We start from the raw sequence: 27,069 nt of genomic DNA on the forward strand, positions 1-27,069 counted from the left end.
GTGCGAAAATGAGTGAATATCTCATCACGCATTAGACAAATGCGAGGAGTTTGAGTCTAATTACAGCAGAATAATGTCATCGGGTTTACTTCATTGTTTGTTTATGTTTTTCTTTGGGGCTCATTTTTGCAAATGATTGTAAGACTGAAAGAGGGAACGGCTCCGCGCGTCCCTGTAATTGTTGCTGTCATGGCTGCTGATATATCACATGTTTAGCAGCGCCATAAAGAGATAATGATGAACGCAGATGTTAACATATTCATCAGCTCCTGCTTTCTCCTCAGACCGGGTTTGACAAAGTGCTAATGGATGTTCTCTCCTCTCAGTGCTGGCCACGGACTGCGACTCGGGGTTAAACGCGGAGTTGACCTACTACACGCTGAGCCCGGACTTCAGCATCTCTCCGCACGGGACCGTCTTCCCGGCGGCTCGGCTGGATTACGAGAGGCCGAATCATCTGTACGAGTTTGTGGTGATGGCCGTGGACAGTGGAGAGGAGCCGCACTCCGGCACCGCCACGGTGCGAGTGAGGATGGCCAACGTCAACGACGAGGCGCCAGAATTCTCCCAACCAGTGTAAGTTTCTCACTTTTTCCATCCATGAATCAGCAACATTAAGGCTAAGATTTGCATCAGATACGTTTTTTTTAATTGTATACAAAATATGATAGTTGGTGTGTGGAGTCAGCATGTTTTCTCTGAGCACTCCAAATCTCCTCCCAGAGACCGAAAAGATAGAGATTTAAAGTGCGGATGTGAGTGTTGGATTCTGTCTTGAAGTGAGTGTTGGATTCTGTGTTGCAGTGAGTTTTGGATTCTGTCTTGAAGTGAGTGTTGGATTCTGTCGTGAAGTGAGAGTTGGATTCTGTGTTGAAGTGAATGTTGGATTCTGTGTTGAAGTGAGTTTTGGATTCTGGGTTGAAGTGAGTGTTGGATTCTGTCTTGAAGTGAGTGTTGGATTCTGTCGTGAAGTGAGTGTTGGATTCTGTGTTGAAGTGAATGTTGGATTCTGTGTTGAAGTGAGTTTTGGATTCTGGGTTGAAGTGAGTGTTGGATTCTGTGTTGAAGTGAGTTTTGGATTCTGGGTTGAAGTGAGTGTTGGATTCTGTGTTGAAGTGAGTTTTGGATTCTGGGTTGAAGTGAGTGTTGGATTCTGTGTTGAAGTGAGTTTTGGATTCTGGGTTGAAGTGAGTGTTTGATTCTGTGTTGAAGTGAGTTTTGGATTCTGGGTTGAAGTGAGTTTTGGATTCTGTCTTGAAGTGAGTTTTGGATTCTGTGTTGTAGTGAGTGTTGCATTCTGGGTTGAAGTGAGTGTTGGATTCTGTCTGGAAGTGAGTGTTGGATTCTGTGTTGAAGTGAGTGTTGGATTCTGTGTTAAAGTGAGTTTTGGATTCTGGGTTGAAGTGAGTGTTGGATTCTGTCTGGAAGTGAGTGTTGGATTCTGGGTTGAAGTGAGTGTTGGATTCTGTGTTAAAGTGAGTTTTGGATTCTGGGTTGAAGTGAGTGTTGGATTCTGTGTTAAAGTGAGTGTTGGATTCTGGGTTGAAGTGAGTGTTGGATTCTGTGTCAAAGTGAGTTTTGGATTCTGGGTTGAAGTGAGTTTTGGATTCTGTCTTGAAGTGAGTGTTGGATTCTGTGATGAAGTGAGTTTTGGATTCTGGGTTGAAGTGAGTGTTGGATTCTGTCTTGAAGTGAGTGTTGGATTCTGTCTTGAAGTGAGTGTTGGATTCTGTGTTGAAGTGAGTTTTGGATTCTGGGTTGAAGTGAGTGTTGGATTCTGGGTTGAAGTGAGTGTTGGATTCTGTCTTGAAGTGAGTGTTGGATTCTGTGTTGAAGTGAGTTTTGGATTCTATCTTGAAGTGAGTGTTGGATTCTGTCTTGAAGTGAGTGTTGGATTCTGTGTTGAAGTGAGTTTTGGATTCTATCTTGAAGTGAGTGTTGGATTCTGTCTTGAAGTGAGTGTTGGATTCTGTCTTGAAGTGAGTTTTGGATTCTGGGTTGAAGTGAGTGTTGGATTCTGTGTTAAAGTGAGTTTTGGATTCTGGGTTGAAGTGAGTGTTGGATTCTGGGTTGAAGTGAGTTTTGGATTCTGGGTTGAAGTGAGTGTTGGATTCTGGGTTGAAGTGAGTGTTGGATTCTGTGTTAAAGTGAGTTTTGGATTCTGGGTTGAAGTGAGTTTTGGATTCTGGGTTGAAGTGAGTGTTGGATTCTGTGTTGAAGTGAGTTTTGGATTCTGGGTTGAAGTGAGTGTTGGATTCTGTGTTAAAGTGAGTTTTGGATTCTGTGTTGAAGTGAGTGTTGGATTCTGTGTTAAAGTGAGTTTTGGATTCTGTGTTGAAGTGAGTTTTGGATTCTGGGTTGAAGTGAGTGTTGGATTCTGTCTTGAAGTGAGTGTTGGATTCTGTGTTGAAGTGAGTTTTGGATTCTGGGTTGAAGTGAGTGTTGGATTCTGTCTTGAAGTGAGTGTTGGATTCTGTGTTGAAGTGAGTTTTGGATTCTGGGTTGAAGTGAGTTTTGGATTCTGTCTTGAAGTGAGTGTTGGATTCTGTGTTGAAGTGAGTTTTGGATTCTGGGTTGAAGTGAGTGTTGGATTCTGTCTTGAAGTGAGTGTTGGATTCTGTCTTGAAGTGAGTTTTGGATTCTGGGTTGAAGTGAGTTTTGGATTCTGTCTTGAAGTGAGTGTTGGATTCTGTGTTAAAGTGAGTTTTGGATTCTGTGTTGAATTGAGTGTTGGATTCTGTCTGGAAGTGAGTGTTGGATTCTGTGTTAAAGTGAGTTTTGGACTCTGTCTTGAAGTGAGTGTTGGATTCTGTGTTAAAGTGAGTTTTGGATTCTGGGTTGAAGTGAGTGTTGGATTCTGTGTTAAAGTGAGTGTTGGATTCTGGCTTGAAGTGAGTGTTGGATTCTGTCTTGAAGTCAGTGTTGGATTCTGTCTTGGAGTGAGTTTTGGATTCTGTCTTGGAGTTTTGGATTCTGTATTGGAGTGAGTGTTGGATTCTGTCTTGAAGTGAGTGTTGGATTCTGTCTTGGCGTGAGTGTTGGATTCCGTCTTGGAGTGAGTTTTGGATTCTGTGTTGCTATTGCCCTGGACCAACTGCGACCAACCCCTACTTCATCAATCAAGATAACAAAAAAAGTAGTAGAAAATGAATGAGAACATTTTTAAAACTCCCAATGTTGGAAAAAAAACAAAAAACAATTATCTTTTCCTTTTACTGATAAATATTCTTAAACAGCTACATTTTTAAGTGTTTGCATAGAAAATGTAAATAACGCGAGGAAGAACCATTGCCCGGGGATTTTCACAAGAAACAAAACCGCTAAAAATATTTTAATTAAAGTATGCAAAAGCCATGTTATTTGTGCCTGTGCCTTTAGCTTAAAAGGGCGTCATTTTAGATACCGCAACAAATTTTCAAAAAGAAGGACTTGAAACATTTTTAAAAGACTTAAATATTTGAGCTACAAGTTTTAATTTAGTTTAAAACCTTACTAGGCCGAAACAGTTATGTAGGAATTAGAGCAAAACTGTTTTCAGACTTCTTTGTGCCTTTCTGGACAAATAAGTCAAGAAGGAAAAATCAGGCTTAGTCCAGACAGCAGTTCATGGTGGTGATGTTGACCCCTGTAGCACCCATGACAGGGTAAGCAAAGTGACTCAAGTGCCCTTTATAGATATAGCTTCTGCAACATGAATAATGTAAATTTAACACCAAAATATATTTTTGAGATTTAACCACTTTGAATGAATTTTTGGGGGCAGATGTAAGGTTACAGTGTGAAAGTACTTTGTGTGCAATATCTGGAATTTCGCATGGGAACATGATTTCAAGATGCACTTTTTATAACAAGACATGTATTGGAGTTCATATGTTGCAGCATGGTGAGTTTAGGTGAACACAATTCAATTGATAACTTTTGAGTTTCCAACATATGGTATTAACAAACAATTAGAATAATGCAAACAGAAAATAAAGGTAAAAAACAGAAATATTTGTTCTTCTTTCTGTTTTAAATTTAAGTACATTTCGTCTAACAGCTTTCCATAATCACACCAAGATAATTCCTTCTGAAATGGTTAAATGCTCTTTTGCATTCATCTTTTGTTGACTGCTGTGAGGCCTTTTTTTTACCCGCCTAAACAAATGATGTTGACAGAAACGTAAGATGGATCAATTTATTGCTAAAAGACCCACAACAACAGCATGGCTTTTATTTATCCTCATTACCTTGCATATTTCTCACAAAGACCGCCTACGACAGCAGGCAGACAAAAGCTTCAAGAGCAGTTCAAACGGCACCACTTGATAAAAGATAAAGAACAATTTTGTTTTCCATCCATCGGTTACCAGTAAGCCAGGATTGACGATCACAGCTCATGGAGTTCTGCTGTTCAATGATAGGAGATAAAGAGGCGATCCCATTTTTCTTCTTCATCTTTCTGCATTACCCATCAGCCTTTTCTACCTTAATCATCTTGATAATCCTCCCTGGTCTTCTCTTCTTTTATTTTCTTCATCCACTGTACATCTCCCACGGTCCAAGCTTCTCCACTCGATCTTTATTTCTTGTCTTGCCCTTTTTCTTGGGGTTAATACATGCTCACTTGACATTTTGATTTCAAACAGGAATGTAAGCAAAAGGAAAAGTTTGAAAAAAAAATCACATTGTGTCGTTATTCAAACGATTGTTTAAGGCCCAAGCCGTTTGTAAGAAGCCTGTTTTTACGGCTGGGTGTGTATGTCTGTCTTATGTGTCTTTGTTTTTTAAGTTTATATTTTAACTGTGTATTATTTGTGATTTTTAAAGTGCTTTGGGACCCTGGTCTAGAAAGGCGCTCAGGAAATAACCATTACTTACATGAGCTATGGTTGCTCTGCAGCCAGCCTCTAGTGGACACTCAATAAACTGCAGCTTTTTGCACTTTCACATTTGCTTCACTCATAATCAATTTTGTCCATTGGAGAAAAAAGTTAGTCCGTTCGTAATGTTTGATTTACAACTTCAATTGTTTTCAAACTCTTAACTTTGTACATGGGCACCACAGCATCGAAACACATAAACCCTTGCGTTACCTCAGGGTCAAGGTGACCCCGAACCTTGAAAAACAGATTTGTTTGTGATATCCCTTGTGTTTTCTCGACCCAGAGACAACACAGGGGATACCACAAACACATTTTTTTCAGGCCTTCCGGTCACCTTGACCCTAGGGCTTAAGCGACATTGCCAGGTTGACTTAGAGTTTAAGATGTTAATGAAGATTATAATAATGATAATAATAATCAATACATCTTTTTGTATTTGTATGCATTTATTTATTTAGCACTTTTTGGGACAAACAAAGACGCTTTACAACAAAGGATGAAAACAGATAAGAAAAATAGTACAGAGAAAACAATCACAAGTAAGCATTTTGTTGGTAAAAGACCTGGTTCCTGTTCAGGCTTTTGTGTAGTTTCGTCTCCCACCATGAACGTGAGTACATTTAACAGACTTGGCTTTTAAAATGATTGATCATGTTTGGCCCTTAAGTAGATCAGAGATATGTCCATTGTTAATGTATGTTTCTTAGTGATGCATACAGTGTGTGATATATGTATGTGTATATTTATCTGCTAAAGTAGAACTAGAGGAGAATAAGCAAAAAGGAAAAACATGCTGATTTCATCAAAAAAGGGATGTTATAAAATGTACCTACTGACATTTATTTCAATCAAAGGTAGAGCTAGAGATGCTCAAATTGACTTCATATCTTTAAATATAATCTGAGTGATTTTCTTATACTGAAAAAAAAAAAGAGAATCCTGATTGTCACTTTTTGAGTTTATCTTGCTGTATAAGCGATGTAATGTATTTTCAGACATGGGGTTGGTGTGCTTCAGATTTCTATTGGTCAGGTTTGGAGGTGTTTTTGCCCTGTCAGCAACAGATGTAGAGATTAAACACCCACTCTGCTCACTTGTCCCTGCTGGACAAAGACTGTGCTAACTTGCAGCAGAGTAACACTCTTGACCTGTCTGTAAAACCACAGCGTGCGATTATTTGTCGCCTTACCCCGCCATCCGTCCTCGACAGGATTGTTGTTGTGGCTACAGAAGCTTCCTGTTTCTCTCACACAATTATTTTGTAATCACTCCTTTTCAATGGAAACGTTTGCTTGGCAATACTGATAATGATAAATAACACTGTTCTTTCTCAGCATGTTTTTATATAACTACATCTTAAAATCAATGGTAGACGGGATAAAGTTTTGAGTACAAAATATGACAGTGGTGGAAAGTAAAAAGCAGGCATAACACAGAAATGGCTATTGAAACAACTGTTAAATTAAATGCTGAAGAAGTTTAGAGATGGTATTGACTTTTTTCTAATACAATTTGTGTTTTTATTGAAGGACTTGAAATGGTTTTATATATATTTGCATCAACCCCTGAGTACACATGTAGCTATTGATGGATGGATACATGGGTGGATGGATACATGGATACTTGAGTGGATGGCTACATGGACGGATGGATGGATGGATGGATGGATGGATGGATGGATGGATGGATGGATGGATGGCTACATACATGGATAGATGGCTACATGGATGGATGGATGGATGGCTGGATATGTGGACGGTGGTATACAGGGATGCCTGGATACATGGATGGATGTATACATGGTTGGATGGATACATGGACACATGGTTGGATGGCTACATGGATGGATACATACATGGATGGATGGATACATACATGGATAGATGAGTACATGGATGGATTGATGGATGGCTGGATATGTGGACGGTGGTATACAGGGATGTCTAGATACAGGGATGGATGGCTAAATTGATGGATAGATACATGGATGGATGGATACATGGATGGATAGATACATGGTTGGATGGATACATGGTTGGATGGATAAATGGATGGATGGATACATGGTTGGATGGATGGATATGTGGACGATGGTATACAGGGATGTCTGGATACATGAATGGATGGCTACATGGATGGATGGATACATGGATGGATGGCTACATGGATGGATAGATACATGAATGGATGGCTACATGGATGGATGGATACATGGATGGATAGATACATGGTTGGATGGATACATGGTTGAATGGATACATGAATGGATGGCTACATGGATGGATAGATACATGGTTGGATGGATACATGGTTGGATGGATAAATGGATGGATGGATACATGGATGGATAGATACATGGTTGGATGGATACATGGTTGGATGGATAAATGGATGGATGGATACATGGTTGGATGGATGGATATGTGGACGATGGTATACAGGGATGTCTGGATACATGAATGGATGGCTACATGGATGGATGGATACATGGATGGATGGCTACATGGATGGATGGATACATGGATGGATAGATACATGAATGGATGGCTACATGGATGGATGGATACATGGTTGGATAGATACATGGTTGGATGGATACATGGTTGAATGGATACAGGGATGTCTGGATACATGAATGGATGGCTACATGGATGTCTGGATACATGAATGGATGGCTACATGGATGGATGGATACATGGATGGATAGATACATGGTTGGATGGATACATGGTTGAATGGATACATGGATGGATGGATACATGGTTGGATGGATACATGGTTGGATGATACATGGATGGATGGATGGATACATGGTTGGATGGATGGATGAATGGATGTATACATGGATGGATGGATAGCTGGATGGATGGATGGATGGATACATGGTTGGATAGATACATGGTTGGATGGATACATGGATGGATACATAGACACATGGTTGGATACATGGTTGGATGGCTACATACATGGATGGATGGATACATGGTTGGATGGCGACATGGATGGATGGATACATAGACTGATGGATGGATGGATGGATGGATGGATACATGGAATGATGGATACATAGATAGATGGATGGATACATACATGGATGGATATATGGACTGATGGATACATAGATGGACTGATGGATACATATATGGATGGATGGATACTTAAATGCATGGCTATATACATACATAGAAAATATGAAATATCTCCTTCTACATACATTTGGACAACATTTGCTCACAGTATTGGTTCTGTGGAATAGGCAAGGCCTATGTGCCTTACTAGCCAAGACTAGCAGTGACAGTGTTTGTACCTAGTTTAAACCGTTGTATGATATCCAAGCCATCTGATTGGCCAGGTTTATAAGTACAACTTTTGCAAGTTCCTGGCTAAGAGGATTTCGACGTTACAAAGTGTTAGTGATAAGACTGGTGCAGTAGTTTATATCTATAATTAGTTTGAAAAAAAATCACAAGAAAAAAATTTCCAGCATCTCAGACGTATCAGGACTTACTCTTCTACAACTACATACCAAGTTATCTGGTCATGTCCAGCTCTAAGATAAGACAACAAAAACCTTACTTAAACCAAAAAAGAAAAAAAGTTTCTAAAGAAAACTAGCAACAGCGTGTGACTTCTTTAAAAAAAAATATATGCACACCTGAACAAACATCATGTTCCAATCTCTCTGATCTAAATCTTGAAACTTTTTTTTTGTGAAAAAAAAAAAAAAAGACGTCTTGACGGTGGTTTGGGTTGATTTCCGAAGGAGGAAGTGTTTGTATGAAAGATCTGAAGTGCAAACACATGCTCCCGCAGTATATAATCCACCAGCTGTGCATTTTCACCGCAGACAATCTTTAAACTAAGATGCATCTTTGAATTTGGGTCATTTCACGCCCGGCACTCGCTACCTGTCAAATTCCTCTACGCTATATTTATTTCTGGGAAACTTAGCGCTTTTTTCGTCCAACTTTCACCCCTACAGCAAATGATTAACATAAGCCAAGTTTGGATGTATTTGGAACCAATTTTCATTATGACATGCCAACATTTAAGAGTCACCCAACTGCTTTCGGTTTAAAGCAATATAAAATCATACTTGTTTTTACTTTTGTTTTGCTTTCAAATCAATTCTTGTTTTCTATGTTTTTGTTTGTTTTACTGCAGGCAATTACAGGCTTTGTTTGGGAACTGCTTTGTAAATAACCTTAACTTACTTAATTTCCCCACAGATAGGCCACAGCTGCGATTTAAACCCACTACTTCCTCTTGCTTCGTTTACAGAGACTCATAAAAACATGTTGTTGTTGTTTTGATGGCTCTTTGGTCGTTATGTTGACATACAAAAACTTGTCTATGACACCCTCAAAACAAATATTTAAATTCACAGTTACAGGTTACTACAATTATTTACAATGTTTTTAGATAGAAAATGCTTTGGAAGGGAAAAATAGCAGAATCACTTTGTTTTTCTTACGTTTCAGGTCTAATATGAATGTAATGTTTTCAAACGCATATTTTAAAGTTGGATTCAATCATTTGTTGGGGAACTTACAATAGAAAATGCAATGCAAATATATTATACAATCATTCAATCCCTGATATGTCGACTCCATGACTTTCATTTGGATTTTTACACGTTTCGCAAATATTTGATTCCCTCATTCGCCCACCCCTTGATTCTCATGAGATAGAATAATAATAATAACTTTAGAGTAATATTAAAGAAGTAGAACCTTGTTTTGAGCAGCCACATTACTTCTTGGAGCCACAAATACATGTGTTATCAACAACACACCGTCCATTCTGGTGGACTGTCAGAAATCTTTAAATATTATTCATTCTTACACCTGAAGAAAAGCAAAACAGAAATGTTTTAATTAAAAACCCGCCCAATATGATGGTGAGACTGTTTGTATTTGATTCCAAAATTACATTTTTACAATGAAAAGCATTGTCAGTTTAAGTACCATAAGTAAGCAAGTAATCTACCGCTTTCTAGACCAGGGTCACAAGCACTTGAATAATCAAAAGCAATACACGGTTAAAAGTACAAAACAATTTTAGAACTCTTAAAGGCCAAGACAACTTGAAGACAAACATAGCAGCCGCAGAGGGAGAGGAAAATGGTTCCAAAGCTAAGGAGCAACAGCCTGGAAGGATTTCTCTCCTCTGGTCCTGAACCGTGTGTGTGGAACCATAAGTAGATTCTGATCCAAAGACCTCAGAGCCCAAACTGGCGTGTAAGGCTGGATCAGATCAGTGATGCAAGGAGGAGCCTGACCATGATTAGCTCTGAAAGTAAGAACCAGAATTTTAAAATTGATCCTGAAAGAAACTGGAAACAATGCAGAGTTTTAAGGATCGTTGAAATGTAAGTTCTTCTACTAGAGCTGCTCAGATTCTCGCTGCAGAGTTTTGTATTAATTGCAGGGGAGACAACTCCTTATTGTTTAGACACCAAAACAAACTGTTACAATAGTCCATCGATACGATGCAAACGCATGGATTACAAGCTCCAGATCATGAGGTGAGATCATTTTCCTAAATTAAGAGATTTTTCTCAGTTGAAGGAAACAGTTTTTGGTCAGTTTTTTGCAGTGTTGAACTAGAGACAAGTCTTTGTCAAATACAACACCCAGGTTTCTCAGGCTCAGTTTGACAGACTGACCTAAGTCACCCGATCATGACCCAACCCTGGAACTTTATCATCAGGAGCAATAACCAGTGTTTCAGTTTGTCCACATTTAGCTGCAACGTGTTTTCACTCAGCCATTGTTTGATTAAAGGACAAACAGTGGCAATAAGAGCACCTACAACAAACTGAAACATTAGATTATGAACAAAAAAATAAAACAAAAGAACAACGTTAAGGAGCAAAGAGCACTTTTTCCACAACAAAACCGACAGTGACGATAACAACATTACAAAGAATCATGGACAACATAAATAATGTAAATAATAACACATAAAATACACCAACTACAGTTAACACAACACAATTATCAACATCAAGCAAGGCATTTACAACAGTAAACAACAACATGAACTAACTATGGAGTCAATGTTTTGGTCGATCAATAAGAAAAGTGAATAAAAGCTTTATTTTTTTCTTCCTCATTCTTCAACCTCTTTGATCATGTAGATTAAAGTAGATAATTGAGTATAACGGTATTTAAACCGATGTAGGAACTAGATGTCAGCTGACAGGTTGAGATTAAATCAAGTACATAATTAAATCAGTGTCAGGTCATAGCATGATTTAGTTGGACATCACCGGTTGTGTTGAGCTCTTCCTTCCATGTGACTGACAGGTGGATTCAATGCTGGTGTGTAGTTGTGTGCAGCGGACTCGGCTTCTGCGACGGTGCTTTCATTTCGCCTTTGAGTGCAAGAAGTGTTTGGTGTCAGTCACGGTTCAACGACCTTCCACATCTCTCTTACCTGCGTCAGTTGCTTTGTCAGGTGTCACTCCCCAAAAGGTGGTTACGGGGAAAATATGTCAACACGAGAGCGTGAGCTTGATGAGAAAACGATTCACAAAGTACCACTCCGGGAGACGGCCGGTACGACACGCAGATAAACGGCGGAGCCTGTTGGCAGCCCCACATGCTGTGAAAATATACAGGCAGTTTGCCATGTTTGGTGTTTCTGATGATTCATCACACTGAGATGTTGATATAACTGTGAGTGAAAAGCACTAAATCAAACACAAGAGAAGTGGAGAAGCACTTATTTCAGGTGAAATCTCGGAACAGGACTGATGAGTGTTAGTTTGTGTGCACCTGACAGCTGGACAAGTTGTTCAGAATCTAGACTAAATTGTGTTGTTTACGGACAAGTCGCTCCTGTTTCTTTTACTGCCAAAGGACAGCAATAGTAGGTGACTATTGGCGAGAATCTGGTGTTACGATATGTTTCACAATACAGGGACAAAGATAGGATATGTTGTGATACTTTAGGAACAAGGATACAGTATATTTGTCGTAATGTCAGAGTACTTGACTCTGGTGTTGTAGAATTTACAGACCACATGACTTTTGACGAAGTCGTAACTGCTTTTGTTTGTTTTGAAACCAAAATATATCAAAATATCAACTTTAAAAATTACTGGAGTCGACTCTATCCTCAGTCATTGCCGTAATCTCACAGGATTTCATTGTTACTTTAGCTGCAGTGAATGTCATGACTGATGCTAAACCTCGTGGCTGGATTTTTCATGTCAACACAAAAATGAACAATCGGAGTAAATACATTTGTTCATTTTCCGCCAGCTTATTCCCTTATGGGGTTCGCACACACACTCATACCTACGGACAATTTCCCCAAGATCCCAATTAACCACTGTACGTTTTTTAACTTTGGGAGGAAACCGGAGTGCCTGGAGTAAACCCACACAAAACAAGGAGAACATACAAACTCCACACTTGAAATAGGCCATGAATATTTGCATTTTTATTGTAATCGAATTCATTTTATTATACACACACTTTATTGAAAAATAAACAACAAAAGAACCATGATAGCAAAAAAATATGATTTGAAAGACAAAATTAAATAAAATCGATACATTGCTGTTGAATATCGATACAGTATCTTAGAAAAAAATGCCTCGATATGTCGCTGTATCGATATTTTCTCACAGCGCTAGCATTCCGAAACGTCTTGTCCCAGAGTTGCGGCGAGGTGGCCCGTGAGCCGGATGACATATTATAGGTCACTTGCGGTACAGTGAAGACTGCAGCGACTGGCGGAGATGAATCACCCATCAGCGTTCCTCTCTGAACCATCAATCACCTCTGAGTCCTCATCACAGACACCAGCACTGTGTTTGTACACGCGAGCCAAAGAGAGAAAGAGTCCAACATCGCAAATAAGATCTGCTGACGAGTCAACCCTGCGGAAGAAGAACTCTTCTTACCTTATCCATTTCCTTAACCTCCAACTTTTCCATTTTGTCACCTGATTCACCGCCCTTTTGGTCTCTCTCTCTCTTCATCAAAAGCGTCCTCCGAGATCCAACAGCCCATCTCCGCCCAGTTGTAGCACAGTGGTATATCAGTCCCCCGTGTCAAACAGGGCAGCAGGAAGCCCAGCTCGGCACGCAGCAGGCAAATCACTGCTGACATTTTAAAAGGTACTGTATCAAAAGGTCCACAGAGGGCTGGCTGTGTTGAAGCATCGTTTGTTCAATGACTTCAGCAGTCTCCCAGTAGACATTATCATTTGTCTCCAGTCTGGTCGGCTAAGACGACAGGTTAAATCATTCTGACAAGGAAGAGCCTCTCCTGTAACGGTAATCAGGCCCGGCCGCCACTCTCCCACTCGGTAATTGCTTCCCATCTTTCCCCCCTTTTTTTTTTTTTTTTTTTAAAAATGTGTTTCAACTTCTCTGCAGCTATCGAACATTCGTGTCGGAAGATGCGGGACCCAACACTCTGGTGGCCACGGTGCTGGCCAAAGATCCAGACGGGGATGGTATCGTCTACTCCATAACGGCCGGGAACGAGGACGGAAACTTTGTCATCGACAACCAGAAAGGTGAGACTTTTCTAGTGAAGGGAATGAGCATTCAGAACTTCACAATAAAAGCTCCTATAGCTTAAACCAGACGGAAGATTAAACATTTCACCTTCACATTATCATCGACACTTTGACTTGATTTGGTCATAAAAAGTTTTTTTGATTAAAAACGTTTTACATTTCATGGTTCATATGGATAATATATTTTATATAAACTTTTTAGGCTACATAAAATCCTTTAAAGCAGTGGTCACCAACCTTTTGCAAATGCGAAGAACTCCAAGGTCCCTTTAGGGGCAACAATCCGTTTGTTGAAATAACTCTGGATGATAAAATATATTTATTTATTACTTATCATATATTTGATGTATCAAGGAACACAGATATGCGCCATGTTGGTGACCCCTGTTCTAAAGGCTTCCAAATAACAGACATGCCCGTTCCAATGACTGCGTTTAAAGGAAATCCCTTTGAGGCTATTTTGTGTCCTAGTGATAAAAAGCACAAGGACAGAACATATATAAGAGCTGGGAGCTGAATTTATCGGCTTTGAAAATAAGAGGAACAAAAGCTCACTGTGAATTAAGTTACTAACCACTTCCCCTCCAGTGACATTCACATTGTAGTCGTTTAATTTTAACAATAACATTGCACATGTCACTACAGCTGAATGAAAGTGGGTTTATTGTACATTGTGTTTTATGGAGGTTGGGCTCATTAGCAGCAGCGATGAGAAGACATTTAGGTAAATTATTCCAAACCTTCCTAAATCAAGATGAAATCACTGAAACCAACCAAAGTCTGATTTAGGTTATTTAAAACAGATCCTTTCAACAAATCTAACAATTTTCATGTACATAATTCCATTTTTTTATTTCATAAAAAACAAAAAAAAGAATCAATGTCTAGGGGAACCTTCCTGGCAATATCTTTTGTGAATAATATTGTTTTTTAATCTTCTTTACATATATTCAAATGAATCACCAGAAAAAGGTATTGGTCTTTGGTTCAAGCTAAGTCTTGAATGATAATTATGCTACCAGATATCATTTTTTGTTTGTACTTTAAGGTTCATAAATTTTTTGCTTTACCAAATATATATATATATTTTTTTCGAGGTTTATCGGTCATTGTGTTAGAAAATGAATAGTAGTAATGAATAGTATATACTAAACAAAAATAAATATATTTTATGCTATTAAGCCCATGGGTTTAAGTCCTACTACAGCCACCTCTATAATCTTCTGTGTTTTTTCATTGATTGATTTGAGTCATGCTATGTGTCATTAAGTCACTGAAAAGGAGTCACAGTGTTTTTTCTAGTTTCCTCATATTTTCATCAGCAAGGGTCCCACTCAACAAAAGCCAACAACTTCCTTTTCAGGAACTTATCCGTCCCTTCTTTCTTTAAGAACAAAACAGACGTGCTGCCAGGACATCCGGCTATTAAAGTGCCTTTCAAAAGGGTCAAGCTGCTCCACAAAATCCATTATTTTAGACAGTTACTTGCCTCCTTTTGGGTATAAATGGGCTTGCACCCTGCAAAATCCCGTCTTCCTCTGGGAAACGCTGTGAAAATGAATGTTGAACTAAATTTGCTTTCTTTCTTTTGCACTTAAGGGCTGATTCTGCATGTAGTAGACACTCTGCCCGGTCTAGAAGGCTTCACAGGAGCTTATGATGTCACTCTGAACAGTTTCATAGTTTACAAAAACCTGGGAAGGAAAGGATTCTTTAAAAGTTATGGCAAAAAATGTGATTAATGCTATAAAAAAGAACTAATTATGACTGGAATTTGCTAATGCCACATTTTGTTTCCACTACTTTTAACTAAAATAAATTATTTTTTATTTAAATACATATTTCCTAACGATTTGATTATTCAAAAACGCCCTTCCAACCCAAACATTTTAGTTTAATGTTGTACTTTTTATTGTTCATCACTATATAAAACTGCAACAGACGAGTATAAAATACTACTTTATAAAGGTAAAGATATAATAAATAAAACATTTTTTTTATAGAGCAGTTTATGTGAAATACCTGAATTATACTGGGTATATTTTCTTTAACTTTTAAAAAATGCATTTATTTATTCATCATGGCCATGATCTTTTTTGTGATAGTTTAAAGACAAAATTTGTCAATGATGACAACAATGAACATAAACACATCGACATAAAAAATATATACACAGTATATACAATAGTTTTTTAAATTCTGTCTTCTTTGCTATGATTTCTCTTTACATTGAGAAAGTTGACAACAGTATCTTTACCTTTAACCCATGTGTTAACTCAGGGTCAAAGGCCTAAAAACAAATGTATTTGTTTAATATAAGTGTTGTCTTCGGGTCACCTTGACCCTGAGATAACTCATGGGTTAAAGGTAATTCTAACTCGACTCAATTCAAAATATGTTAGCCGTGAAAACTGAAGCACAGTGAAAGAGACGTGGTGAAGCATTACATTCCAGATCACATTTTACTTTTGATAGAATCTGCCAGTGACGTTGGAGACAAAGATACAATTGATGCCATTGAAAGCAATAATTGACAGTGTTCAATATGTCCTTGATATATTTTTATGTCGCTTCAATACGTTCTTGAAGATGAAGTGGATTCATGCTGAACAAATTATATCATTGAGGTTTTTTATGCTTCGCTTGTGATTGTGCAGCTCCCGGTTTCTGCCTCAGTCTGAAAACAAACAAAGCGTTATCGATAAAAACATGTTTTTTAACTATGTGACGTGAGTCCGGGATAAAATGCTGCCACTTGACATGACAAGATATTATATGACCTGTTCCCAGAGAGGTTATGTGATTATTGCAGATTGTCAGTACCTGTACCCTCTTTGTGTTACTAAAATAACGAAAATAAAAACAGATTTATCAATTGAGAGGGGGTCGATAAATATATTTGAAATTCCTTCTGGATCCAGAATTGAAAAATATGTCACTACGTTGACAAGACAGTAGCTGTGCGAGCTCTAATTTTCCTCTCTCTTTAGGATGTGTGTTGCTCAAGCGAGCTTCGAACTGCTAGTGCCTCCTGCTGTTCGAATTATCTCATTTTAATTGAACTGTTAATGATTTTAATTTCGACCACTTAGCCACATTTACGTACACTTGCATCAACATGAACTTCGACTCTACAGTCCTGTATATACTGTACACACTTAAAGTGAAAAAAAGATGGCAGGAATGTCAGCAAAATACTTCTATAGCTGTACAAGTCCTGTGTCTAAGTACCTTTTTTGAAACAGCATCATTATTAAAAATATTGCAATAAAAGTAGTTTCAGTTTACCCAAATTAATTTCTTCTTTTTTTCTGTTTTTGTTTTTTTGCCATTATATTTACGCTTTTCGTTCCTTTAATTTCGCCTATTGGCCCCTCACAAAGGTGACTGTACAAAATGTTGACCCTGAGGAAATTACATTATCTTATCTTAAATAGTGTTTCGTAAATTAAGTTACAGTATTTTTCACACTAGCGCACCGGATTATAAAGCGTATTGAATAAAATATACAGTCAAACGTTTGACTTGGGTTGCGTTATGCATCCACTAGATAAAGCTGTGCTAAAGAGAATTTCAGTCAGAAAAACAGTCAGATAAATTCACAACTTTGTTAAGCGTTCTGACACCTCCGTTCACTCCCATGGTAAAAATGTTCAAATGATGTTTAAAAGGCTTTAAGCAGCAGTGCGTGAGACTGGTGTTGTGAGCAGACAAATGTTGAGCGCGCAGCAGTGAAGTTGAGCGCGTGTATGACATGTTTAAACGCACGTGTATGACTGGTTGAGCGTGCAGCAGAGTGATTTTGAGTGTAAAACACCCAAGACACATTCGCTCAAAACGGTGGCAGTAATCTTACTCCATAAACGTCCGCCATGATGTGACGTGCGTCTTTAATCCCACCCCGTGATGACGTAATTCCGCCCACGGCGTGTCGGCTCAATCGGCGCAGGGTCATGAAAGTGTTTGTAAACAAGTCACCTACCAGGTAATGTTTATATATAAGGCACTGCGGATTATGAGGCTTACTTTCATTTTTGGAGAAATTTAAAGGCTTTTAAGTGCGCCTTATAGTGCGGTAAATACGGTAAATGCACTCTAGTTAAAAGCATTTAAATCAAACCAAAACTTGGATTAAAACATGTACATATTGGGTGATAATTGATCGAAAAAAACAACTTTTAAATACAATTCCAGCCTTATTTGAATGCATTTTATCAACTTTGGATAAAGAACTCCCATCATCCGAATATATTTATTTCATTTTCGAGAAACTTATTTCAAAGTGGCCTGGAAGCAATGAGAAAGTCTATATTAAAACCATAAGTCCAGTTGGACCGCTGCTCTCTCTCTGCGTTACTGCGCTCGTAGGAATAAATGACGACACCATTGCGATAACTTTTACCGCCTGCTTTTCCCTACCTAGGTATATGGCTCCTGTTGGTTCCCAGCCAACTCGTTTTTATCTCTCCTTTATTTTACTCTCTGATCCAAAACCTGGTGGCAACGGCTGTGACATTTGTCAGCCGACCCTTTCAAGTCAATTTCACAACAACTGCTCTATCACAGATCACTATCTCCAGGCTGTGCCAGCACTTCCTTTATTTTTCTGTCATGTTTTCATATTCCGGCACTTGTCCTCGCAGCGGCGCCGTCGGATGGAACCGCTACATCTCTTTATTTATTTCATAGGAGGAGTGGTGGCTCATTGAGCTGTGCGCGTTGCATTTGTAAACAAGGGTGACATTTAAGCTGCGAGCGTCGCCGTGTGAATCCCACAGTTCACTTGTTTTAGCGTTTTTTGCTGCAGTGCTTTAGACGCCAGGCATTATCATCAGTAAGCCAGCTCTTTGTTCCCGTCCGTCCTCGGGAAGCGTCGGTAAATTGACGTGTAAGTAAACGCTTCACATCTATGTGCATCAGCATTTTCAATCAAGAGCATTGAACCAGATGAATAGAAGCTAAACTAGTGGGTACGAAAACCTTCCACCGCGCTCACTTCAATGCACTTCCCCCACATCACAGACGCTCGTCCTGCAACCTCTGATGTTTTTTTTTAGTTTTTTTTTTTATCTCTGGTAACGAGAAAGATGTTGACTCAGATGCAGCGGTCTTTCATCCCAACTTTTATCCTGACTGGTACATGACAGCAGTCGACGCGGACAAGAGGAAGTGCTAATGGGCAACTGCTGAGCTCAGTTAACCGGTAAACTGAGTCACACACCTCTCACATTGGGATTTCCTCGGAGGTGCCAAAGCAACAATAAAGTTTAAAAAATGAAAATGAAAATCACATAACTGGGATAATGGTTTGTGGTAAACCTTTGTTCGGATGTTTTAGTGATTCATTTCAGTGATCATTTACATGTCCACTAAGGGTTTGGATTATTTTCAGAGTAATGATGCTCAGTTGTCTTCTTCTTCGTCCAAAAAGACACTTAAAAACATACAAATACTGTTCGTCTGTAACATCTGTCTTCTATCGAAGCCTCGAAAAAAGGAATTGTTCCGAAAAGTCTGTATATTTGCTGATAGCCTATTAGCTTTAGCTACAAACAAGCTTAAAATACAGACTTATTTCCACTCACACTCATGTTGACTAATGTAAATAGTTTTAGATTTAGTTTTTAGAGTTATAGACAAAATTGTACGTACGTCCGAAGCACACTTTTCTTCGTTCAAAAAGACTATATTTTAAGCTTGTTTTTGGCAGAAGCTTAAAGGCTAACATGCTATACCGACGGGAAACACTCTGAGTAACTCCAGACTTGTTTCATTTTCTTATAAATTTCTATTGTCGAGTCTTCAATACAAGAGTGACGTTGCGGACGAGCAGAATGGAGGTATTTGGATGTTTTTAAGTGTCTTTTTGGACAAAGATGAAGATGAAAACAACTGAGCATCAAACATTTTTGTCTATAACTCCAAAAAGAAATGGATTACTCTTAAAAATAATTAGTCGACATGAGGGTAGAAAATTAGAACAAAATGGAATGAAATTAAAAGAAGAAAGAAAATCCACAAAATATTTAACCGTGATCACAAAATACTGAATGTTGAAGTATACTTAAACATCTTTAATTTATCTTTTCCAATCTACTTCTTATTTCACAACTAGCCTGGAAAGCTCTATTGGTAGTCAACAACAGTCTGGATCTGAAGTACCCTGAACTTGGAATCTTTATTTTATCTTATTATATTTTAATTATTATATTATGATAGAAAGAAAGTTTTTCATGGTCACAAAGTACTGATTCATGGCCAGCCTTTTTTTAAATGTTTTTTTTCTCCTTTTTTTTTTGTCTTGGGCCCTGTAGGATCGAAATATTGATATATAACAAAAAGTTTCTTCATAAAGTCACAAACAGACTTCAACAGATGCAGTTCTAGTCATTTACATTCTCAAGAGTTGCCTGCGACCTTTAGTTTCCGCCAGCAGTGGGGAATTATTGCTGTGTTCTTTTTTTTAAATAACATGGAAATACATAAAAAACACACATAAAAAACAAGTATTATACGATTCACCGGACCGATCAATGTCCACCTCAGGTCGTGACTGACCACTTATTTTCACACCAACGACTCGAGTACGAGAAGAACAAAAAGAAAAAATAAATTTACAAAACAGAAAAAAAAAATGTAATGTAATGTAAAATTGAATCGCACATTTTAACGACCCTAGTTTTAACCAAAATCATCAGCCTTTCACCCCCTTGTTCCTTGTTAATCAACAATACAACATAACTCCCTGTATTACTTTTAATTATTATTCTTGCAATAGTTAATTTCCCTCCGGCAGCCATTGAGCCCAGCGTTTGTTGAAGGATGAAATGCTGTCTAACTGTTAAGAGAACGTATCTCAAAAAAGCCTCAAGCTATTTGTGTGAGTTTGCTAGAGAATGCATGATCATTAGGGGAACCCTTAACTTATATCATATCTATGACGGTGTTGTTGAACTCTGTGTGGACCACCATGCCTTTTCCACCAATCAGTCAATGATCCCATGATGCTGAGATCGCGTTGAAATAAAAGTTGGTGACAGAAAGGCAGCTACAGTTTTACGCTCTTTGCATAAAGATAAACTTACAGCAGTTCTCTTCTTCTCCACGGCAGCATCAGAGAAAACCAGTGTGATACTCACTGGAATTGCATTCGTTGTGTAATGTTTTTTTTTTTTTTGTCACATGCCAGACAGAGTATGATTGAAGAGTGGAGGACACACAGCTTTTTGATGCTTGAAGAGCCTTTATAGGGAGCCGTATTATGCAAACTCTTCTGGTTTTGGGCTGGTTATTTATGGGTCTTTTTGGCGCCTCGGCATGAAACGAAACCATCAATGCTTTTTTGGGTTAGATGAACGTTACTGAAACTATCCAGCAGAGCAGCTTCACTTGAGTCTCTACTTTCTATACACACTTTTTTTTAACATGCAAGCTAGTTCTAAAATGATCAAGGCAAATACTATCAACTTCCATAATGCAGAAAATATATGAATTTACAAATGTATATGCACTTTTGTCATTACTTGGCTCGGATGACTTGCACTGAATGGAATTATTTGGCTCAATGCAATCAATCTAATTTAATAAATCTAATCCAGTGATACCTGGATCACCTGTTTCCTGTTCAGAATTAAGGGCAAAGAAATAACCCATTGTGTTTCATTTTCTAAGTAGTAGAGAGCAATAAAGTTGTAGATGTACATATTTTAACCCTTGTATTGTCTCTGGGTCAAGGTGACCCGAAGGCCCGGAAACAAATGTGTTTGTGGTATCACTTGTGTTGTCTCTGGGTCAAGGTGACCAATAAGCCCAGAAACAAATGTGTTTGTGGTATCCCTTGTGTTGTCTCTGGATCAAGGTGACCCATAAGCCCAGAAACAAATATGTTTGTGGTATCCCTTGCGTTGTTTCTGGGTCAAGGTGATTCATAAGCCCAGAAATAAATGTGTTTGTGGTATTCCTTGTGTTGTCTCGGGGTCAAGGTGACACGAACGCCCGAAATCGGCCTTCACCACTGCATATGTATTTCTGGAAGCCAGGGAGGTCGTTCACCTTGACCCAGAGACCACAACACATTTTTTTCTTGCCTTTGGGTCACCTTGACCCAGAAACAAAACAAGGGTTACCAAAATATAATGCCAAAATTAGAGCATTCTGTTGACTGCCCTGTAGATAAATAAAGTGACGGTCTTGAAATCAACGTATTGGTTACTCCTGATGGATGGATAGATTTAATCTATCTATCCATCTAAGTTTCCAAAAGTGACCAAAATGAAGATGAGCCTTGGATGCGAGTATAATACAGGACTTTTACTACAAAGTACAAAAGGATGACTGGGGAGGTAAAGTCAGTGAGCACAGCAGACACCAGGCAAAGTAGATAAAATGAGGATGAAAAGGGAAAGAACTAGTCCTGGACAAAGGAGGAAGGAACAATGAATGGTAAAAGTAGAAGAATGAAAGTGGGGAAAGTAAAAGTCTGTTCCAGTGAGTAGTTTTGGCAATTTTAGACCTCTTTTAAGAAGAAAAATGCTCATAAAATACTAATTTCAACTGTCCCTTCAGATCTGTAGCAATGGTCCATAAAGACAAATAAGAAATAAAAAACCCTGGCTGTTTTGTCAAGTGCATTTCTGAAGTAGAGGAAAAAGTATGTATAGTATATGGTTTAAACCACTTTGGGATGATGTGACGAGGTGAAGGGAGACCATCAAATATGACATTTTGTCGAGAGAATTAAAAAATGTTAACTGAAATGATTTAACTTTTTTAGTCCAAAGATCTCTGTGACTTTAATGCATTCCTAGTGTTCAAAGAAAGCAAAATAAGCATGAATGATCTTTTTATTTTATTCTTTAATCCTGTCCTGCCAAAACCAAAACATCCTACGTTGGCCAAAAAAATGATTCTGAAATACGTAATACGAAGTTACTGAAAATGTATTGTATTTGAAAATACTTCATAATAAGGGAATGTAGAATGTTTATGTTTAATGAGATATATAACATACTGTGCAGGTTTCAAACTATATCACAGAGCAGCCTGAAAATAATAGAAAAAATGGTCAATCTAATTGCTGCAGTGCATTGTGGATCGTTTACAATAAGAGTGTTTTTTACTGATGTTGAGTCATAATAGATATTAGTTTGACATGCATTTGTTTTGTATGGTAGTCGTTTAATAAAAGGCATCTTAGACCAAATGTTTTACACCCTCAGAACCCATTAAGTATTCATTTATTTTTCTGTGTTTTGACACCCACACTGTGGCAATAACATCCCTCAGCTTGATGATTAAGTAAATAATTTAACATGGTGGGCGTCTGTGTTTCTTCTGTGCTACCGTAGGATTAATTCGTCTCCGCTCCACTCCGCTGCCCGAGCTGCAGGGACTGGAGTACGTGCTGAATGTAACAGCCGCCGACGACAACGCTTCCGGTGGGCCGCACTCTCTCTCCTCCACGGCCAGAGTCATCGTCGGTGTGGACGACGTCAACAACAACAAACCTGTCTTTGAGCAGGTAACTTTTTTTTGTTTTATTATTCCATATCGTGGGAAACAAATTAGAAACTGTCAGTGTTTTAATATGCCACACTGATGTCAACGCCCTCCGGTGTTTACTTTCAGCTAAAAGGCGTTTAATTTGCAAGATTGAAAAACAGCCTCTGTAGTCGGTCCAAACATCCCTGAACCAGGAAGTCTGTGTTGACTTTTCCAGAAACATCTAATAGGCAGACTTCACAGATGTTAGCTTCCCTTGCTGAACTCGGATCATGTGCGGCTGATGTATATTTGTGCAGCATATTAAAGCTCCATCATGACTCAGAACTCTATTCTGGGATTGTCTTGGCGCACAGACATGGTTGGCATATGTACAAGCAGCCGCTGATATTTGATTAGCTGGCAGGTAATCGTTGAAAGCTTCCGTCCCATAATTTCAACTGTGACTTATTTATCGTCGCAGAGTTTCTTCCTAGAAAGATTGAAATACCTTGAAATGACTTTTCTTAAAAGCCTGAGCAGTTTCCACAGTGGTTCTTAAAGTGTTTGCGTGACCCGTGTGTGTGGTGTAGCGCTACACTTTTTTGGACAAGGTAACTGGAAAAAACATGAATATAAGGATTCATTTTGTAGAGGGTGGTTCCTCGATTTTCCCATCTGCCTGTTGAAATATGAAGCCAGTCCCAGCTGCTCAGGGCGTGAGGCGGGGGACAGGGATAGTCACAATGGCAGGCAATTACTTTAGGAGGAAACCAGAGTGCCTAGAGTAAACCCATACACAAGGTATACAGGTTACCATATTAAGGCAGATACACTACATACGTGTCCGTGAGACATTTGTTACTGGGCCGCACGGAAACAATAAATAAATAATTTAAATATATATGTTATTGATTAGAATTATCTTAAAGGTGTTTTATCTTTAACAGACTTTCTCTTAAGTAAGTAAGTAAGTAAGTAAGTAAGTAATATTTATTTATATAGCGCTTTTCGAGACCACGGTCACAAAGCGCTTAAACAATCAAAACAATACTCAAAAAAGTACATACTTTAAAGATCAAGATAATACTGAGAAAAACACAGGAGTTCGAGAAATTCAAGGAAAAGCCTGAACAAATAGAAACGTCTTAAGATGTTTCTTAAAGGAGTCAGTAGACTCCATCAAGCGCAAAGAGAGAGGAAGATCGTTCCAAAGCTTAGGAGCAACAGCCTGAAAAGATTTCTCTCCTCTGGTCCTGAGCCGTGTGCGAGGAACCATAAGTAGATTTTGATCCACAGACCTCAGAGCCCGAGCTGGGGTGTAAGGCTGAATCAGATCAGTGATGTAATGAGGAGCCTGACCATGAATAGATCTGAAAGTAAGAACCAGAATTTTAAAGTTGATCCTGAAAGAAACTGGAAGCCAGTGAAGAGTTTTAAGGATCGGAGAAATGTGAGTTCTTCTACTAGAGCGGGTCAGAATTCTCGCTGCAGAGTTCTGAATCAACTGCAGACGAGACAGATCCTTCTTGTTAAGACATGAAAACAAACTGTTACAATAGTCCAGACGAGAAGAAACAAACGCATGGATTACAAGCTCCAGATCATCCTTAACCCCTTAACCCCTTATATCAGGTTCAAAGTGACCCAAAGGCCTGCGAAAAAATGTGCTTGTGTTATCCCTTGTGTTGTCTCCAGTTAAGATCCAGAGAAAACACAAGGGATACCACAAACACATTTGTTTTTGGGCCTCCGGGTCACTTTGACCCCGAGGTTCACACAAGGGTTTAATAACATTAGTGTGCGACTCTTGACTTGTGAAAATGAGGGAAACCGAAACTCCTCATTCCATATAAATGATGCTAATACACAAACTCACACATTGTAACAAAGACTCTAGGAGACTCACACATACAAACAACATTACGGCAAACAATCAAATACACATCGATGCAAACATAACTTGTTGTAATCAGTTCAGAGCTCTTGCTGATTCAATGTTATAATGAGATCTTTTTTTCATGCACTTAATTGTAGTTTCTTTGCAATTGTATTCATACTTTTTTTCTCTATGAATGTTTGTCCGTGAATATAATCCTGGCATTTATTCAGTCCACAGTGCAAAAAAGGTTACATGACTACCGAGATAAGAGGATAACACTAAAAGCATAAACTGAATTAGACACTTGAACAGATTTTTTTCCTCCATTGTCAAAAATACTACCCATTATTTTAGCTTTTTATTGTTGCCATTTTTTTTTAACCATGGTGCTTTCAATTTCTTAGGATGATATTTTAGTATTCAGAATCAGAATTGGAATCAGAAACTATGTATTGCCGGTCAGGTAAGAACAGAACAAGAATTTTGTAAAAACAGGAATTTTTTGTTGTGGAATAATCAAGACAATCACAAAGGCTGCCGTTTGCAGCAACAACTTATTCATTTAATTTATTTTCTTGACCCAAGACAGATAACATGCTGGATAAAGTAACTCTGTGGGATCAACAACATTGATCTGAGGGTAGTTCCAAGAAGGATGAAGAGGGGTCGAAGAGATTAGGAAACTTTCTTACTGTTCTGCATGATCTTGAAGACGATGCCTGACGAGTGGTCGGAAAGTGCTGACGTTTAGGAATAAAGGAGATGCTTGTGAAGTAGAGCCACTGTATGAAGTATGGAAGATGTATGAAGAGTTGTTGAGACCAGGCTAAGAGGAGCAGTCGCCATCAGAGACCAGCAGTTTCTTACCATGAAAGAGCATCACAGGTCCTTTGTTAGCATTACGGATGTCGGAGTCAGAGAAGGTCAGAGTTGCTGCTCGAGTGAAAGGAGGCCTTGTAGGATAAATTAATCCTGAACCAACTAGGAACGTGTATGTGGACTGGTTTAAAGAAAAAACTAGGTTTTGGATGTGCTTAAGAAAGACATCAAGTATAGGTCCAACTAGTTAGGGTGATTAAGATAGGTTAAGGTGGAAGAGGATTACATGCTGTCGCAAACACCGCAGAAAAAGAACTTGTGGCTGCAGTATTTTTTATGCCAACATTATTATGTAAACGCATCATAAAAACTATAAAAAAAATATTGTTTTAATGCTAATCGCTAAATAATAATATTATTAATTAATAATAATTCAAATACATGCTCTTGTCATTTCTTACCTTAAGGTAAAAAAAACACAAAACAAACTATTTTTACAACTTTTCTCGAAAAGGCAATAGCAACAGTCAGTCAAGTTCAAAAGGATATACATTCACTGGTTTTCTTTTCCATTTAATTTTATTTTGCTTTCTCTTCACACTAAGATATCAAAGCAGATATTGAAGACGGATCACGTTGAAAAACGTTGAATGTTTTGCAATGATTTAAAAACAAAAATAAATTTACTGTTAAATAATGGTGGGGCCTTTTCTTCAGCTAGTAGAAAATCTCCAAAACTACCAGATTTGACCCTTTGAACAATACCACAGATGCATTTTTTGTCATATACAGTGAATAAAAAAAAACATAATACCACCCATTTTAGGGAGTAAATTACATTTTTAGAGGAGCTAAAAGATTTGTTGTTATATTCGACACCTACCTTTATTTTTTGCTCGTTAAGGTCCGGTTAAAAAGTAATCTCCAGAGATGGTTATTTGGTAGTATTATCACTTTTTCTGCTACAAACTGCCTCCGGCCGCCCATCAGATAAGGGAAAAGTTCAGTGGCCCTCACAGGAAAAAAGTTTAAAGACCCCTGAGCCAGTGCATAGTAAACATCTTCAAATCCTTCCATTAGACGTATACTTGTGACCTCAAATTAAAACAGTGAATTTATTTGCCTCCCTGCGTTCAAACCACCGCACTAGAGCATTCAATGATCTTTCTGTGATAAGAACAAGCTGCAGTGAGTAATTAAGACAAACAGTGAAGCATTGTTTGCATAATTACACCCGTTAAAATGGTATTCTCATTATGGTTAAGAATCTTTGTTTATGAGGATTGCATTCGTATGAATTAAATGTTGGACTATAAAACCGAATTTAAGACAATTGGGCTTAATGAAAAGAACATGATTTGTCTGGATGTGTATTTTTGTTTCTGTACAATTTCCTTTGCAACAAACACACTTTGAAGGGTCGCTGGTATTAAATTATCTCAGCAACAAAGTTAAAGGCTAAATACATGAACAACTATTAAG

The 27,069-nt window shown here is 38.3% G+C and overlaps 1 protein-coding gene across 1 annotated transcript in view; it reads left to right on the forward strand.

The window, feature by feature from the left end:
- The window catches only part of LOC148073942 (neural-cadherin-like), a 213,711-nt gene that overhangs the window by 87,346 nt on the left and 99,296 nt on the right, over positions 1 to 27,069 (forward strand). The window contains exons 6-8 of the mRNA XM_087798121.1: positions 327 to 576; positions 13,261 to 13,403; positions 22,754 to 22,926. Coding sequence (XP_087654247.1) covers positions 327 to 576; positions 13,261 to 13,403; positions 22,754 to 22,926 — 566 coding nt within the window. The remainder of the gene's footprint in view (positions 1 to 326; positions 577 to 13,260; positions 13,404 to 22,753; positions 22,927 to 27,069) is intronic.

This window comes from Callionymus lyra, chromosome 8, assembly GCF_982586985.1.
Source record: "Callionymus lyra chromosome 8, fCalLyr1.hap1.1, whole genome shotgun sequence".
NCBI classification, from domain to species: domain Eukaryota; kingdom Metazoa; phylum Chordata; class Actinopteri; order Syngnathiformes; family Callionymidae; genus Callionymus; species Callionymus lyra.